Raw genomic sequence first — 17,640 nt, 5'->3', positions numbered from 1 at the left:
TATAACAATATACTGTTCCAATAAAAACTCATATTAAAAATTACATTAACTTAATTTCAAAGGCATACAGCAGCTATTGTCTCTGGTATCCTTTTTCTTTTGGCAGAAGATCTCCGTGGATCATCTTTTGTCTTTTATTGCAAAGATGTTTCATCTGCTATCACATTTTTATGACCTGCAACATGTACAATTTGTAAATTAAAAGTCTGTAACATAAGACTCCAATGAAATAGTCTCATATTCTTGTATTTAAATTGTTCCAAGAATGTAAGAGAATTGTGATCTGTGTTCATCATTGTTCATGACATAAACATTAAAATGTTATAAGGCCAATATCAAACTCAATAATTCCTATTCAATGGTAGAGTATTTTCTCTAGTGGATGTTGAGTTTCTTGGAAAAGTAGTCAATTGGCCGTTCAATTCCATCATCATCTTCATGTAGCAGTAACAGCTCCAACTCCTATATCACTAACATTGATTGCAACCTTGAAGGGTTTCAAAAACTTTGGTGTAGCTAAAACTAGTGCGGTGTTTAAACTACTTTTAAATTGTCAAATGCCTCCTGGCATTGTTCTATCCACAAAAATTTTGTGTTCTTCAGTAAATCTGTTGCAGTGCCACTACACTAGTGAAGTTTGGAACAAACTTCCAGTAGAATCTGTTTAGTCCCAAAAATCAAAGCAACTCTTTCTTTGAGGTTGTTTGTGGAAATTCCTCCGTGACATCCTGGTCAGGTCCACGCCCCCCAAACACCCACCATCCCCTCCTGGCATCTTCCCCTGACACCACAGGAATTGCAAAACCTGCGCCCACACCTCCCCACCTCACCTCACTTCACCTCCATCCAAGGCCCCAAAGGAGCCTTCCACATCCATCAAAGTTTCACCTGCACTTCCATAAATGTCATTTATTGCATCCGTTGCTCCCGATGTGGACTCCTTTACATTGGGGAGACTGGACGCTTTCTCATAGGGCACTTTAGGGAACATCTCTGGGACACCCACACCAATCAACCCCACCGCCCCGTGGCCAAACATTTCAACTCCCCCTCTCACTCTGCCGAAGACGGACAGGTCCTGGGCATCCTCCACCGCCATTCTCCCACCACCCACCGACTGGAGGAAGAAGGCCTCATCTTCCACCTCGGAACACTTCAACTCTAGGGCATCAATGTGGACTTCACCAGTTTCATCATTTCCCCTCCCCCACCTCACCCCAGTTCCAACCTGCCAAATCAGCATCATCCTCATGACCTATCCTACCAGCCAATCTTCCTTCCCACCTATCCGTTCCACCCTCCTCTCCAACCTATTACCCTCATCCTCACCTCCATCCACCTATTGCACTCTAGCTACCATTTCCCCAGCCCTGCCTTCACCCCCCTCCCATTTATCTCTCCACACCGGATGTTGTCTGCCTCATTCCTGATGAAGGGCTTTTGCCCAAAACATCAATTTTCCTGCTCCGTGGAATATGGCCTGACCTGCTGTGTGTTTCCAGTACCACTCTAATCTATTACTTGGAGTCAATCTTCCATGATCAACATCATGTCCCAAGAATGTCACCTCTGTCTTCGGAAATTCTGTTTTCTTTTAGTTTATTCCCAGTTTTGCTTCTCTTAATTGTTTGAGTCCAACTTGGTGATGTAACTAGCTTGTCCAACTTTCTCTATAGAGTCCTCCACTCTTGGTATTGGGTGTGAGTCCGATTTTGTTATGGTATTGACCTTCTGATAGTCCACACAAAATCATTGAGTCCCATCAGGTTTGGGAGCTAACACAATTGGCGAATTCCACTCACTTTGACTTGGTTCGCTAATATCTTTGTTGAGCATTGCAACCACTTCCTTCTGGACCCGTGTGGCTTTGAAAGGATTAAACCTGTAGGGGTGTTGTTTTATTGGAACAGCATTCTTGTTTCTACCTCATGCAGAATAGCATTAGTCCTCCCCATCTTAATCCTTCATATGTTCTCATACTGCTGTAACAAACTTTTCAACTGGGTCCTTTGCTCCTGAGACAGATAGTTCACTAATGCATTCCACCCCTCAAGGATATCCTCATTGTTCAATGTATTTTGAGACATATCAAACTCCACGACATCTGGATTTGATACCTCACTCTGTGGGGCAGTAACTAACATCTGTTTCTCCTGTTCCCTTTCTGCATTACAATAAGGTTTCAATATATTCACATGACAAACCCAATACAGTTTTTTCCTAAATGGCATCTTTACCAGATAGCTTACCTGACTCAACTTTTTCTGAATTTGATAGAGACCACAAAACCTGGCTTTGAAGGGATCTCCTACTATTGGTAACAACATTAATATGTCATCCCAACAGGAAAATGTCCGAACGTTCGAGATTTTATCTGCCACTTGCTTCATTCTATGTTGTGCCCTCTTCAGGTGCTGTTTAGCTAACTCACCTACCCAATTTAATCTCTCCCTCACCTCAGATACATAATCCAAGTGTGAGATCTCTGACTTTGGTCCTGTTAATTTCTCTTTAAGTAATTTCAAAGGCCCCCTTACTTCATGTTTGAATATGAATTCCAAGAGAGTAAATTGAGTAGATTCATTTGATGCATCTCTGATGACAAACAATATGAATGGGATTATCCCAATCATTCATGTAATCCTGAAAGTACGCTCTTAAAATGGACTTCAGGGTCTAATGCCACCTTTCCAAAGCTCCCTTGGATTCAGGATGGTATATACTTGACTTAAAGTGCTGTTTCCTTAAGCTATCCATGACTTCCTTAAACAACCTAGCAATAAAATTAGACCCTTGGTTTGACTGACTCGCTCTGGGTAGCTCATAACATGTGAAAAAAGCTACTAATTCCTCAACCACCTTTTTGCCTTAATACTCTGTAATGGAATTACTTCCAGCAATCTGGTAGACATCCATTATAGTCAGCAAGTACTGGCTCACACTTTTAGTTTTAGGAAGGGGACCTATGCAGTCAATCATAACCCACGTGAAAGGTTCTTCGAATGTGGGAATTGGCAATGAAGGTGCTAGTTTTACTAACCAACCATTTGGCATGTATGACACATTCGCCAAAAGTTAACCACGTCCTTGTGCATTCCAGTAGAAATGCTTGTATATCTTTATCTGAGTCTTCCTTACACCTAGGTGACCTCCTACTTCATGTGCTGCCCGTAACACTTCTGTCTGTATGCTACAAAGTAATGCAATCTGGTGCAGTTCTGCACTAACCTGCCTTGATCTCCATTGTTGTTTTAGGATTCTATCTTTAAGATAGAATCTGTTTAAGAAAGATGGTAAGGACAAGCCAGGGAACTATAGACCAGTGAGCCTGATGGCAGTGGTGGACAAGTTGTTGGAGGGAATCCTGAGGGACAGGATGTACATGTATTTGAAAAGGCAAGGACTGATTAGGGATAGTCAACATGGCTTTATGCGTGGGAAATCATGTCTCACAAACTTAATTGAGTTTTTTGAAGAAGTAACTAAGCAGATTGATGAGGGCAGAGCGGTAGATGTGATCTATATGGACTTCAGCAAAGCGTTCGACAAGGTTCCCCATGGGAGACTGGTTAGCAATCTTAGATCTCATTTGGATACAGAACTGGCTCAAAGGTAGAAGACAGAGGGTGGTGGTGGAGGGTTATTTTTCAGACTGGAGGCCTGTGACCAGTGATGTGCCACAAGGATCGGTGTTGGGTCCACCACTTTTCATCATTTATATTAATGATTTGGAAGTGAGCATAAGAGGTATAGTTAGTAAGTTTGTAGATGACCCCAAAATTGGAGGTGTAGTGGACAGTGAAGAAGGTTACTTCAGATTACAACGGGATCTTGATCAGATGGGCCAATGGGCTGAGAAGTGGCAGATGGAGTTTAATTCAGATAAATGTGAGGTGCTGCATTTTGGGAAAGCAAAACATAGTAGGACTTATACACTTAATGGTAAGGTCCTAGAGAGTGTTGCTGAACAAAGAGACCTTGGAGTGCAGATTCATAGCTCCTTGAAAGTAGAGTCACAGGATGGTGAAGGAGGCATTTGGTATGCTTTCTTTTATTGGTCAGAGTATTGAGTACAGGAGTTGGGAGGTCATGTTGAGGCTGTAGAGGACATTGGTTAGGCCACTGTTGGAATATTGCATGCAATTATGGTCTCCTTCCAATTGAAAGACATTGTGAAACTTGAAAGGGTTCAGAAAAGGTTTACAAGGATGTTGCAAGGGTTGGAGGATTTGAGCTATAGGGAGAGGTTGAATAGGCCAGGGCTGTTTTCCCTGGAGTGTCGGAGGCTGAGGGGTGACCTGATAGAGGTTTACAAAATTATGAGGGGCAAGGATAAGATAAGTAGACAAAGTCTTTTCCCTGGGGTCAGGGAGTCCAGAACGAGAGGGCATAGGTTTAGGGTGAGGGGGAAAGGTATAAAAGAGACCTAAAGGGCAACCTTTTCACACAGAGGGTGGTACATGTATGGAATGAGCTGCCCAGAGGAAATGGTGGAGGCTAGTACAATTACAACATTTAAAAGGCATCTAGATGGCTATATGAATAGGAAGGGTTTGGAGGGATATGGGCTGGGTGCTGGCAGGTGGGACTAGATTGGGTTGGGATATCTGGTTGGCATGGACAAGTTGGACCGAAGGGTCTGTTTCCATGCTGTACGTCTCTATGACTCTTTAATAACCCTCAGGAACACATTCTGACTCCTTTTTTGATTATGCATCAATATATATATCTTTTATTGTCTGGTCTTTCTTTTGTAAATCCCTTAGCCTTTCAGGACTAAACACTTTTGCCTTACCCCTGCCTGTTCAGGTTTCTCCTGCACCATTACAGGGTGTCTGCTAACTGAACCTCAACTCCTTTGTAATCCTTTTTAGTTTTTGCTTCTTGCTGTGACTTATGATAGCGGAATCTTGTTACAACAGTCTAGAAAAATTCCAGGGGACTTTTCTTTTTCTTTTAACTCCTCAGTTCCTTGGTCTTCCTTTGACTTCTCCACAACAAGGGGTGTCGCTCCCACCTTGGATCCCTGCTAAATTGTTCCCAAGAACAAACTGTATTCCTGGAACTGACACTCTGTCAATCACTCCCACTGTTACTTCCCCAGTGTTGAGTTGGCACTCCAACCTGATTTTCTATAGGGGAACGCTAAATCTCTGTACATCTATCCCACAAATTACCACACTCTCCGGTAACAGATCAGAAAAAGTGCATATTCGCTCATCCTTTACTATCAGCAACTGGTTAGATCCTGTATCTTTCAAAATTATAACTTCTTGTCGTTCTCCCCCTGTTCTTTCTGAGTAAACTTTACCCACAGAGTCGAATTCTTTGTAGAAATCAGGTATTAACTCCATACCCAGCCCATGCCTAGGTTGTACACTCTCCTGCAGCTCCTCAGCTCTTCCTGGGGTCTCCTTTACTACCTTCACTAATGCCACTGGCTTAGCTTCCTTTACCACATCTTTTCCCACAGTGCCTTTCTATAAACACTGTAACTTCGCATGTCCCACTTTATCACAGTGGAAACACCTGAGGCCTTTCACCTCCTTTCCTCTTTGGGCTTCGTTTTTATCCTGTGATAAATACTTACTAGTGTTCTATATTCTTGGTTTCATAGTATAGGATCTCCCCTTCTCCCAACTTTTAGAAATACAATTGAGGAAAATGGAGTTAGAAGATAAACAAAGGGAGAGAGAAAGAGAAAGACAGAGAGAAGAGAGGGAGTTAGAGAGAGAAGAGAGGGAGAGAGAAAGAGAGAAGAGAGATTCTGGCAAGAATTCTGGCTAGAATCTTGTCTTATGCATCTGCTAATTCTGCTGCCTTTCTCACTTCCTGAACTTTATGTTCCTCCATGTCTCTGGAAGTGAGTTTTTAAACACCTCCAGCAGAATAATCTCAGAATCTACTATCTATTTTTATAGCACGCACACATTTATCAAAATGACTATTTTTAATTTTTTTGAACTCAACATAAGTCTGACCTGGTTCCTTCTTTGTGTTTCTACATGCTTCTGGTACCAATTCATAAGCACTTAAAATAGTCTGTTTAATTTCTTCATAATCTCTTGACCCCTCATCAGACAGTGTGGCAAATGCCTCACTAGCTCTGCCTACCAGTTTAGTCTGAACTAGCATTACCCATAAAGTCTTGGACCATGCCACTTGCCTAGCCAATTTTTCAAATTAAATAAAGAAGGTTTCAACATCTTTTTCATCAGAATGTGGCAGAGTTTTGACATATTTGTATATATCACTATCTTCTCTTTGAATCTCTATCCTGTTAACTTGACTTTGCTGACTAAGTCACAACTTCTCAAGTTCAAATTCTCTTTGCCTCTCCCTTTCTTCTCTCTCTTTCTTTGCTCAGCCAAGAACATTTTTTTCTTTTTCCTTTCTTTCTCTCTCTTTTCTCTTTCTCTTTCTCTCTCCATCTCACTCCCTCTCTTCTCTCTCTTTCTCTTTCTCTCTCCCTTTGTTTATCTTCTAACTCCATCTTCCTCAATTGTAATTTAAGCTTTTCTACTTCTACTGCAGTTGTCTGTTTCTGTGATACACTTAAGTGTTTGAATAATTCCCTTACAATTTCAGCTTTACTTTTGTTCTTGGTTAAACCCAAATCTAACTTATTTGCTAATTCTAAAAGTATGGACTTTTTCTTCTAAACTTTCTTGGCAAATTTGAGAATCATCTTCAAATCCCAGAACCTTTTTAGCAATTTTAAGAGCCATTTTTCTCACTTTTAATTTAATCAACCACAAGTCACCGAAATTAAACAAATTGTCTCACCTATATTTTATTTAAGGATCTAGGACACTAACCTGCAAGTGTTTAAATCTGCTGGGATTTTTTGTACACCCAAATCTATTCAAATCTATCTAAACTAGTTCAAACCCCGATGATGAGCCTCCAAATCTGGTATGACACAGGGTAAACCCCCCTCTGCTAATTTAAACCTGATACACGGAAAAGATTCACCCTGTGCTGTAATCTGTGAAAATTTGAGAGGCAAAGAACTATCCCAAAAGTCACTATTTAAAGTAAAAATTAACAACTTTAATTTTTTGAAGTCTAACAGAGAATAATTAACAAATAACTATTTACAACATATTTATCTAAACCTATCTTTTATCTTCCCATCTATAGTACTAGTCCGATAAAAACCCCAATTAAGATTTATGGAAAAATTCAAATTTTAAAATCAGCCAAGTGTTGGTATCTTCCTCTGTAGATTTGCTCTCCAGTTCGGTGTCAATCTTTTTCCCTGTGCAAACTCTTTCTCTGAACAGGTACTTCTCAATTTGAATTTGTTTTTGTCTCATAGCAACCCAGGTACTTCTAGCTGCTAGACCAAATGTTACATTGTAAATTCTCCAACACTCTGTGTGCTTGCTAAGTCATTCAATTCTCTTATAGGTACAGTACACCTCTACACCTTCATCATAACATGAACAAGAAATGTTTGGAGGCATTTGGGCCAGGAGCAGACTGTTGGGTCTTAGTTTTGGATTATGCTTGACAAGGACAGGCTGGACTGGAGGGAGTATGTCTGTGCTGTATAATTCTATGACAGGGTGTGCATGTGTGTGAGCTGGATGGTGTACAGGACAAGTTGTATGTGTGTAAGCAGGATTGTGTGCAGCATAGTGTGTGTGTACATGTGCAGGATAGTGTGTGTATGGGTGTGCACGTGTGCGTGTGTGTGTTGCATGTGTGAGCAGCATTGTTTGCAGGATAGGGTGTGTGTGGTGCATGTGTGTGCGCGTGTGCGTGTGTGTGTGTGAGAGCAGGAATTGTGTGCAGCACAGTGTGTGTGCGTGTGTGAGCAGCACTGTTTGCAGGACAACGTGCGTGCTCAGTGATCAAGTTTGTGTGCAGGACAGGATGTGTGTGTGAACAGGATTGTGTGCAGGACAAGTTGTGTGTAAGCATGATTGTGTGAAGATTAGAGTGGTGCTGGAAAAGCACAGCAGGTCAGGCAGCATCTGAGGAGCAGGAAAATCGACATTTCAGGCAAAAGCCCTTCATCAGGAATGAAAGGGTGCAGGACAGGGCATGTGTGTGTGGGTGAGCAGGAATTGTGTGCAGGACAGGATGTGTTTATGTGGAGAATTATGTGCAGGATAGGGCATGTGTGTGAGCAAGACTGTGTGTAGAACAGGGTGTGTGTGTGTGTATATTGAGAACAATTTGTGCAGGACAAGTGTGTGTGTAGGCAGGATTATGTGCAGCACAGTGTGTGTGTGTGTGTGTAAGCAGCATTGTTTGCAGGATAGCGTGTATATGTGTGTGTGTGTGAGACAGAGCAGGTTTATCTGCAGAACAGGATGTGTGTGAGAAAGTCAGATTGTGTACAGGACTGTATGTGCATATGTGCTGGATTGTGTGCATGACAGGGTGTGCTGTGTGTGTGAGCAGGATTGTGTACAAGACAGGGTGTATACGTTTGAGAGCAGGACTGTTTGCAGGACAGAATGTGTGGGCATGTGACCAGATTTGTGTGCACGATTGTTGTGTGCATGTGTAAGCAGGATTGTTTGCAGAAGACAGTGTGTATGTGAGTGAGCAGGATTGTTTGCAGGACAGGCTGTCTGTACGTGGCAGGTATATATGCAGGACAGGCTGTGTATGTAAAAGCAGTGTTGTGTGCAGGACAGAGTGTGTGCATTCATGTCAGCAGGATTGAGTACAGGATGGGATCTGTGTAAAGAGCAGGACTGTGTGCAGAATGTGATTTGTGTGTGAGAGAGCAGGACTGTGTGCAGGACAGGTTGTTAGATTAGATTACCTGCAGTATGGAAACAGGCCCTTCGGCCCAACAAGTCCACACCAACCCTCCAAAGAGTAATCCGCCCAAACCCATTTCCCTCTGACGAATGCACCTAACACTACGGGCAATTTAGCATGGCCAATTCACCTGACCTGCACATCTTTGGACTGTGGGAGGAAACTGGAGCACCCGGAGGAAACCCACACAAACACAGGGAGAATATGTAAACTCCACATAGACAATCGCCTGAGGCTGGAATTGAACCTGGGTCCCTGGCGCTGTGAGACAGCAGTGTTAACCACTGAACCACTGTGGTTGTGTGTGTGTATAAGCAGGATTGTGTGCAGGACAGTGTGTATGTCTGTGAGCAGGATTGTGTACAGGACAGGGTGTGAGTTTGGGGAGGAATGTGTGCAGGATGGGGTGTGTGTTGGCAGGATTGTATGCAGGACAGGGTGTGTGTGTGTGTGTGTGTGTGTGTGTGTGTGCACACCAAATTGTGTGAAGGACAGAGTATATGCATGTGAGCAGGACAGTGTACAAAACAGTGTGTGTGAGCAGGATGCATGTGAGCAGGACAGTGTACAAAACAGTGTGTGTGAGCAGGATTGTGTGCATGATAGGGTGTGAGAGTAGTTTTGTGTGCAGGACAGGGTGTGTGTGTGTGTGTATATGAGCAGGATTGTGTGAAGGGCAGGGTCTGTGCATGTGAGCAGGATAGTGTGCAAAACAGTGTGTGTGTATGAGCAAGATTTTATGGAGGACAGTGTTGTGTGTGTATGAACAGGATTGTGTGTAAGACAGGGTGGATGTGCATGGGTAGGTTTGTGTCTAGGATAGAATGTGTGTGTGTGTGAGTGAGTGAGAGAGAGAGAGAGGGAGAGAGAATGACCAGGATTGTGTGCAGGCCGGTTGCGTGTGTGTGAGCAGGATTGTGTATAGCAGATGGTAAGTATGTGAGTGAGCAGGATTGTTTGAAGGACAGGGTGGTGTGTTTCAGAGAAGGATTGCATGCTGGATTGAGTCCAGGACAGGTTGTGTGTGTGTGTGTAAGCAGGGTTGTGTGCAGGACGTGTGTATGTGTGCATGTGTGTGTGCAGGATTGTGTGCAGGACAGGATGTGTGTGTGGGCAGGATTGTGTGCAGGACAGGGTATGTATATATGAACAGCATCATGTGCAGGACAGGCTGTGTATGGGTATTTGTGTGGGGGCAGGATTGTGTGCAGGACAGGATGTGCATGTGTGTGAGCAGGAGTATGTGCAGGACAGGGTGTGTTTATGTGTGTACAGGATTAGGTGCAGGACAGAGTGTGTGTGTGGGGGGGGTCTAGGATTGTGTGCAGGACAGGATGTTTTGTGTGTGTAAGCAGGATTTTGTGCAGGACAGGATGTGTGTGTGTGACCAGTATAGGGTGTGTTTGTCTGTGTTTAGGATTGAGTGCAGGACAGGGTGTATGTGTAAGGATAGCAGTGGGAAGTTGTGCGTGGAGTCTAAGGAGATCAGGGAAGCGCTAAATGAAGATTTTTCATCAGTATTCACACTGGAAAAAGACAATGTTGTCGAGGACAATACTGAGATATGGGCTACTAGACTAGACGGGATTGAGGTTCACAAGGAGGAGGTGCTAACAATTCTGGAAAATGTGAAAATAGATAAGTCGCATGGGTCGGATGGGATTTATCCTCGGATTCTCTGGGAAGCCAGGGAAGAGATTGCAGAGCCTTTGGCTTTGATCTTTGATCTTTATGTCATCATTGTCTACAGGAATAGTGCCAGAACACTTTGTTCAAGAAGGGGAGTAGAGACAATGCTGGAACTCATAGATCAGTTGTGGGTAAAGCATTGGAAAATGTTATAAGAGATAGGATTTATAATCATCTAGAGAGGAATAAGTTGATTAGGGATAGTCAACATGGTTTTGTGAAGGGTAGGTCATGCCTCACAAACCTTATTGAGTTCTTTGAGCTGGTGACTAAACAGGTGAATGAGGGTAAAGTGGTTGATGTGGTGTATATAGAGCCGAAAATGTGTTGCTGAAAAAGCGCAGCAGGTCAGGCAGCATCCAAGGAACAGGAGAATCGATGTTTTGGGCATGAGCCCTTCTTCAGGCTCATGCCCGAAACGTTGATTCTCCTGCTCCTTGGATGCTGCCTGACCTGCTGTGCTTTTCCAGCAACACATTTTTGGTTCTGATCTCCAGCATCTGCAGTCCTCACTTTCTCCTCTGTGGTGTATATGGATTTCAGTAAGGCATTTGATAAGGTTCCCCGTGGTAGGCTGTTGCACAAAATACGGAGGCATGCGATTGAGGTTGATTTAGTAGTTTGGATCAGAGGGTACTGTTTGATGGGAAATGTTCATCCTTGATTCAGTTACTAGTGGAATACTGCAAGGATCTGTTTTGAGGCCACTGCTGCTTGCCATTTTTATAAATGATCTAGATAAGGGTGTAGAAGGATGGATTAGTAAATTTGCAGATGACACTAAGGTCTGTGGAGTTGTGGATAGTGCTGAAGTATATTGTATGTTACAGAGGGACATAGGTAAGCTGCAGAGCTGGGCTGAGAGGTGGCAAATGGAGTTTAATGCAGAGAAGTGTGAGGTGATTCACTTTGGAAGCAGCAACAGGAATAAAGAGTACTGGGCTAATAGTAAGATTCTTGGCAGTGTAGATGAGCAGAGATATCTCTGTCTATGTACATAGTTCCCTGAAAGTTGCCACCCAGGCTGTTAAAAAGGCATACAATGTGTTAGCTTTTATTGGTAGAGAGACTGAGTTTCAGAGCCACAAGGTCATGCTGCAGCTTTACAAAACTCTGATGCGACCGCATTTGGAGTATTGAGTAGGTTCTGGTCACCACATTATAGGAAGGATGTGGAAGCTTTAGAAAGGGTTCAGAGGAGATTTACTGGGATGTTGCCTGGTATGGAGGGACGGTCTTATGAGGAAAGACTGAGGAACTTGAGGCTGCTTTCGTTAGAAAGAAAAATGTTGAGAGGTGACTTGATTGAGAAGTATAAGATAATCAGACGGTTAGATCAGGTGGACAGTGAGAGCCTTTTTCCTCAGATGGTGATGGCTGGCATGAGGGGACATAGCTTTAAATTGAGGAGTAATAGATATAGGGCAGATGTCAGAGATAGTTTCTTTACTCAGATAGTAGTAGGGCGTGCACTGCATTGACTGCAACAGATTCGCCAACTGTAAGAGCATTTAAATGGTCATTGGATAGACATATGAATGAAAATGGAATAGTGTAGGATAGGTAGACTTCAGATTGGTTCCACAGGTCAGCGCAACATCGAGGGCCAAAGGACCTGTACTGAGTTGTAATGTTCTATGATACATGAACAGGAAATCTTTGGAGGGATATTGGCCAGGATGAGGCTGGTGGGACTAGTTTAGTTTGGGATTATGTTCGGGAGTACTGGTTGGATTGAAGGTCTTGTTTCCGTGCTGTATGACTCTATGAGAAGGTGTGTGTGCGCGAGAGAGCTGGATTGTGTGCAGGACAGGGTGTGTATGTGAGTGAGCAGCATTGTTTGTTGGACAGGGAGTGTATGTGTGTGCAGAACAATTTGTGAGCAAGATTGTGTCTGTGTGAGCAGGATTGTGTGAAGGGTAGTGTGTGTGTTTGTGTGTGTGTATGTGAGTAGGATTGTTCATAGGATGTGGGTGTGTATAAGTGAATAGGATTGTGTGCAGGATAGTGTGTGCACGTGTACGTGTGTCAGTAGGATTGTATGCAGGATGGTGTGTGTGTGAACAAGATTGTGTGCAGGGCTGGTTGTGTTGTGTGTGAGAGCAAAATTGTGTGCAGGATTGGGATTGTGTGTGAAAGCATGATTGTGTCCACTATAGGATGTGTGTATATGAGCAGGATTTTGTGCAGGACAGGGTGTGTTGTGTGTGCGCATGATTGTGTGCAGGACAGGGTGTGTGTGTGGGAGAGCAGGATTGTGTCCAGAGCAAGATGTGTGTTTGTGGGAGAAGGAATGTGGTTGCATACATGAACAGGAAACCTTTGAAGGGATATAGGCCAGGAGCAGGTTGGTGGGACGAGTTCAGTTGGGGATTATATTCAGTGAGGGCTGGTCAGATTGAAGGGTTTTTTCTGTGCTGTATGACTCTATAACAGGGTCTGTGTGTATGTGTGAGGAGGATTGCACGCAGGACTGGGTGTGTATGTGTGTGAGCAGGATTGTGTGCAGGACAGGGTGTGTATGCAAGTTAGGAGGTTTGTGTCCAGGACAGAATGTGTTTGCATGAGCAGGATTGTGTGCAGGACAGATGTGTGTGTAAGCAGGATTGTGTGCAGGACAAGGTATGTATGCGAGTTAGGAAGATTTTGTGCAGGACAGATGTGTGTGTGGGCAGGATTGCGTGCAGGTCAGGGTTGTGCTGGCTGGTCGGGAGCGCGCAGTGGGAGGTGTTGCGCTGGCTGGTTGGGAGCACGCAGTGGGCGGTGTTGCGCTGGCGGGTCGGGAGCGTGCAGTGGGCGGTGTTGCGCTGGCTGGTTGGGAGCGCGCAGTGGGCGGTGTTGCGCTGGCTGGTTTGGAGCGCGCAGTGGGCGGTGTTGCGCTGGCTGGTTTGGAGCGCGCAGTGGGCGGTGTTGCGCTGGCGGGTCGGGAGCGCGCAGTGGGCGGTGTTGCGCTGGCGGGTCGGGAGCGCGCAGTGGGTGGTGTTGCGCTGGCGGGTCGGGAGCGCGCAGTGGGCGGTGTTGCGCTGGCGTGTCGGGAGCGCGCAGTGGGAGGTGTTGCGCTGGTTGGTCGGCGGCGCGCAGTGGGTGGTGTTGCGCTGGCGGGTCGGGGGCGTGCGGCGGGCGGTGTTGCGCTGGCGGGTCGGCGGTGTTGCGCTGGCGGGTCGGGAGCGCGCGGTGGGCGGTGTTGCGCTGGTGGGTCAGGAGCGCGTGGTGGGCGGTGTTGCGGTGGCGGGTCGGGAGCGCGGGGTGGGCGGTGTTGCGCTGGCGGGTCGGGAGCGCGCGGTGGGCGGTGTTGCGCTGGAGGGTCGGGAGCATGCAGTGGGTGGTGTTGCGCTGGTGGGTCGGGAGCGCGCGGTGGGCGGTGTTGCGCTGGTGGGTCGGGAGCGCGCGGTGGGCGGTGTTGCGCTGGTGGGACGGGAGCGCGCGGTGGGCGGTGTTGCGCTGGTGGGTCGGGAGCGCGCGGTGGGCGGTGTTGCGCTGGTTGGTTGGGAGCGCGCGGTGGGTCGGGAGCGCGCGGTGGGCGGTGTTGCGCTGGTGGGTCGGGGAGCGCGCGGTGGGCGGTGTTGCGCTGGTGGGTCGGGAGCGCGCGGTGGGAGGTGTTGCGCTGGTGGGTCGGGAGCGCGCGGTGGGCGGTGTTGCGCTGGTGGGTCGGGAGCGCGCGGTGGGAGGTGTTGCGCTGGTGGGTCGGGAGCGCGCGGTGGGCGGTGTTGCGCTGGCGGGTCGGGAGCGCGCGGTGGGCGGTGTTGCGCTGGCGGGTCGGGAGCGCGCGGTGGGCGGTGTTGTGCTGGTTGGTCGGGAGCGCGCGGTGGGCGGTGTTGCGCTGGCGGGTCGGGAGCGCGCGGTGGGCGGTGTTGCGCTGGTTGGTTGGGAGCGCGCGGTGGGCGGTGTTGCGCTGGCGGGCCGGGAGCGCGCGGTGGGCGGTGTTGCGCTGGTGGGTCGGGAGCGCGCGGTGGGCGGTGTTGCGCTGGTGGGTCGGGAGCGCGCGGTGGGCGGTGTTGCGCTGGTTGGTCGGGAGCGCGCGGTGGGTCGGGAGCGCGCGCTGTAGTCAGACGGGCAGAGTGCGGTCAGGACAGGGACGGTGATGGGTGTTTTCGCGGTGATCTCCTTGTTGTTGCTGGCGGCGGTGTCCGCCCACGGCGCCTATGTTGAGGTAAGGAGTGTCCCGGCAGACAGCGGTGATGAAGGTCGGCTCCCATCGCCGGGAATTCCCCCAAAAAACCCCTTCCCCAGGCCAGGGCTGCGCTAGGCCTCAAACCCTCTGCCCCCCCCCCCCCCGAAGGGCGGTACCTTGGCCCGGGCCCTGAATGAGGGGGGAGGGTGTCCCGGTTATCGGGAATGATGGGGGGGGGAGGGTGTCCCGGTTATCGGGAATGATGGGGGGGGGAGGGTGTCCCGGTTATCGGGAATGATGGGGGGGGGAGGGTGTCCCGGTTATCGGGAATGATGGGGGGGGGAAGGGTGTCCCGGTTATCGGGAATGATGGGGGGGGGAGCGTGTCCCGGTTATCGGGAATGATGGGGGGGGAGGGTGTCCCGGTTATCGGGAATGATGGGGGGGGGAGGGTGTCCCGGTTATCGGGAATGATGGGGGGGGGGAGGGTGTCCCGGTTATCGGGAATGATGGGGGGGGGAAGGGTGTCCCGGTTATCGGGAATGATGGGGGGGGGAGGGTGTCCCGGTTATCGGGAATGAGGGGGGAGGGAGAGGGTCCCGGTTATCGGGAATGGGGGGGGGGGAGGGTGTCCCGGTTATCGGGAATGGGGGGGGGGGAGGGTGTCCCGGTTATCGGGAATGGGGGGGGGTGTCCCGGTTATCGGGAATGGGGGGGGGGTGTCCCGGTTATCGGGAATGGGGGGGGGGGAGGGTGTCCCGGTTATCGGGAATGATGGGGGGGGGAGGGTGTCCCGGTTATCGGGAATGATGGGGGGGGGAGGGTGTCCCGGTTATCGGGAATGGGGGGGGGGAGGGTGTCCCGGTTATCGGGAATGAGGGGGGAGGGAGGGTGTCCCGGTTATCGGGAATGAGGGGGGAGGGAGGGTGTCCCGGTTATCGGGAATGAGGGGGGAGGGAGGGTGTCCCGGTTATCGGGAATGGGGGGGTGTCCCGGTTATCGGGAATGGGGGGGGGGAGGGTGTCCCGGTTATCGGGAATGGGGGGGTGTCCCGGTTATCGGGAATGGGGGGGGGGGAGGGTGTCCCGGTTATCGGGAATGGGGGGGGTGTCCCGGTTATCGGGAATGGGGGGGGGGGGGGGAGGGTGTCCCGGTTATCGGGAATGAGGGGGGGGGGTGTCCCGGTTATCGGGAATGGGGGGGGAGGGTGTCCCGGTTATCGGGAATGATGGGGGGGGAGGGTGTCCCGGTTATCGGGAATGATGGGGGGGGGGAGGGTGTCCCGGTTATCGGGAATGAGGGGGGGTGTCCCGGTATACAGAGCTAGCCCCGGTTATTGGGACTGGAGTGGGTGAGGGTCGGGTCGGGGCGGGGGTCTCCCGGTTCGGTCTCTCCCGGTTCGGTCTCTCCCGGTTCGGTCTCTCCGGTTGGACGGTAATGCGGTCCCGGAGCCCCCGGGCTGGGTGTGTAGGCTCTATCCCAGCCCCGGGTCTCGCTGCGGTCGGAAATGTCTTTTTCCGATTTGTGTCCAGTAAATTGCCGCTGAGCCTGTACTGCAGCTCATACTGATCCCTGGACAGTCTCCGGGCTTGTTTCTGTTGGAACATTGCTCGTGTTTTGTTTTGCCTTATTCTGCGCAGTTTAATGTTTAAGCAGTGATTCATTTCGTATGTTGCTTATACACTGTTTTGGCAACGAAGTCCTGGGCTGTTGAACGTTTGCAAATGGTCGCGCTCCTTCCTTTTCTCGCACGATGTCGTTGGAGAGCATTTCCTTTATTTTCATTGACCTGAGTCGCATCTTTGTGTCTGCAGAGGAGCCTCAAATAAGATTGCCTCTGGGGAAAAAGGATAGTCATTTCCAAGTGATGATCTTGCACTATGACTCGTTGCGAGCATTCGTTTTTCCAGGCATCACCGTTAATGCAGACTATTAATCAAACACATTACCAAATATCTGAAACTGTTTCTGAAAAAATGACTTGTAAGCGTGTACTTTGCATGATGTATAAATACAGGTGTGCCAGCTGGCAATGATGCAGCGGTGCGGCTGTTACTTGGTGCACTTGGCACACTGCTGTTTCACTGTTTGCTCTCCTTTCACCTTCGCAACATTGCGTGCATATGTTAACAGGTGAGTTGTACTTCCGGACAATCACTCATACAGCATCAAACGCTTCAGGCTCTTCTAATTTGCTGGCTCTCTAAAGGAACAATTCACCTCATTCAACTGGATTGCACTTTCCTCCAAACTGTGCATTATGTCTTTTCAGGTAATTTAGTTTCATTTCAGTTCCTCAATTGACCCTGTCTCCACATTCTCAGACAGTGCGTTTGAGATCCTAAGCACTGAAAGCATAAAAATATTTTTTCTCATGTTGCTTCATTTGTAAAGTACCTTAAAACTGTTCTTGCTGGTTCTTGATCTTTCTACCATTGGGAGCAATTTTCTGTTTCCACTCTGCCCAGGCTACTCACTATTTTGAATACCTTACCAAATTTCTCCTCAGCCATCTCTCTCCATGCAAAACTCCAATTAATATGACTGAGGTTCTTCAACCCTAAAGTTATTTTTCTGAGTCTTTTCTGGATGCTCACATCTTTCTTCATGGATGCCCAGAATGGAGTACAATGCTCCAGTGTTTCATACAGGCTTAAACCTTACTTCCCTTTTTAAAAAACTATCTTTATTGATAAAGCCCAAGATACTATAAGCATTATTAACCCACTCAACCTACCTTCACAACTTCAGTAATTTATTTACATCTACACCCAGGTGCCCCTTCTCCACTCCCTTTAGTATTATTCTCCGTGTTCATCTGACCAAAAGAATAATTTCATGTTTATCTGCATCAAATTTCACCTGCCTTGTGCTCTCCTGTTCCACTGGTTTTCAAATGTGTCCCTTTGAAGACCCCATCTACCACCCTCTAGAAAAAGAACAGGAAATGACATCACCAACCCAAAGAACCCCAAACATATAAATAGAAAACAGGAATTATCAGCAGTGCTTTGCCTGAGGCCCACTGAAGATGTTACCTAGGAGGGTGGCAAAATG

General features: G+C 47.8%; 1 protein-coding gene across 3 annotated transcripts in view; it reads left to right on the top strand.

The window, feature by feature from the left end:
- The first annotated feature begins 14,471 nt into the window (after positions 1–14,471).
- Positions 14,472–17,640, top strand: part of aplp2 (amyloid beta (A4) precursor-like protein 2) — a 219,861-nt gene continuing 216,692 nt past the window's right edge. For 2 of the 3 annotated variants that reach the window (XM_072592988.1, XM_072592987.1), the window contains exon 1: positions 14,472–14,623. In XM_072592988.1, coding sequence (XP_072449089.1) covers positions 14,555–14,623 — 69 coding nt within the window. In that variant the 5' untranslated portion in view covers positions 14,472–14,554. The remainder of the gene's footprint in view (positions 14,624–17,640) is intronic. The other variant, XM_072592990.1, reaches the window with a different exon arrangement.

This window comes from Chiloscyllium punctatum, chromosome 23 (genome assembly GCF_047496795.1).
Source record: "Chiloscyllium punctatum isolate Juve2018m chromosome 23, sChiPun1.3, whole genome shotgun sequence".
NCBI lineage: Eukaryota > Metazoa > Chordata > Chondrichthyes > Orectolobiformes > Hemiscylliidae > Chiloscyllium > Chiloscyllium punctatum.
This window is presented reverse-complemented; position numbering and strand designations above follow the sequence as displayed.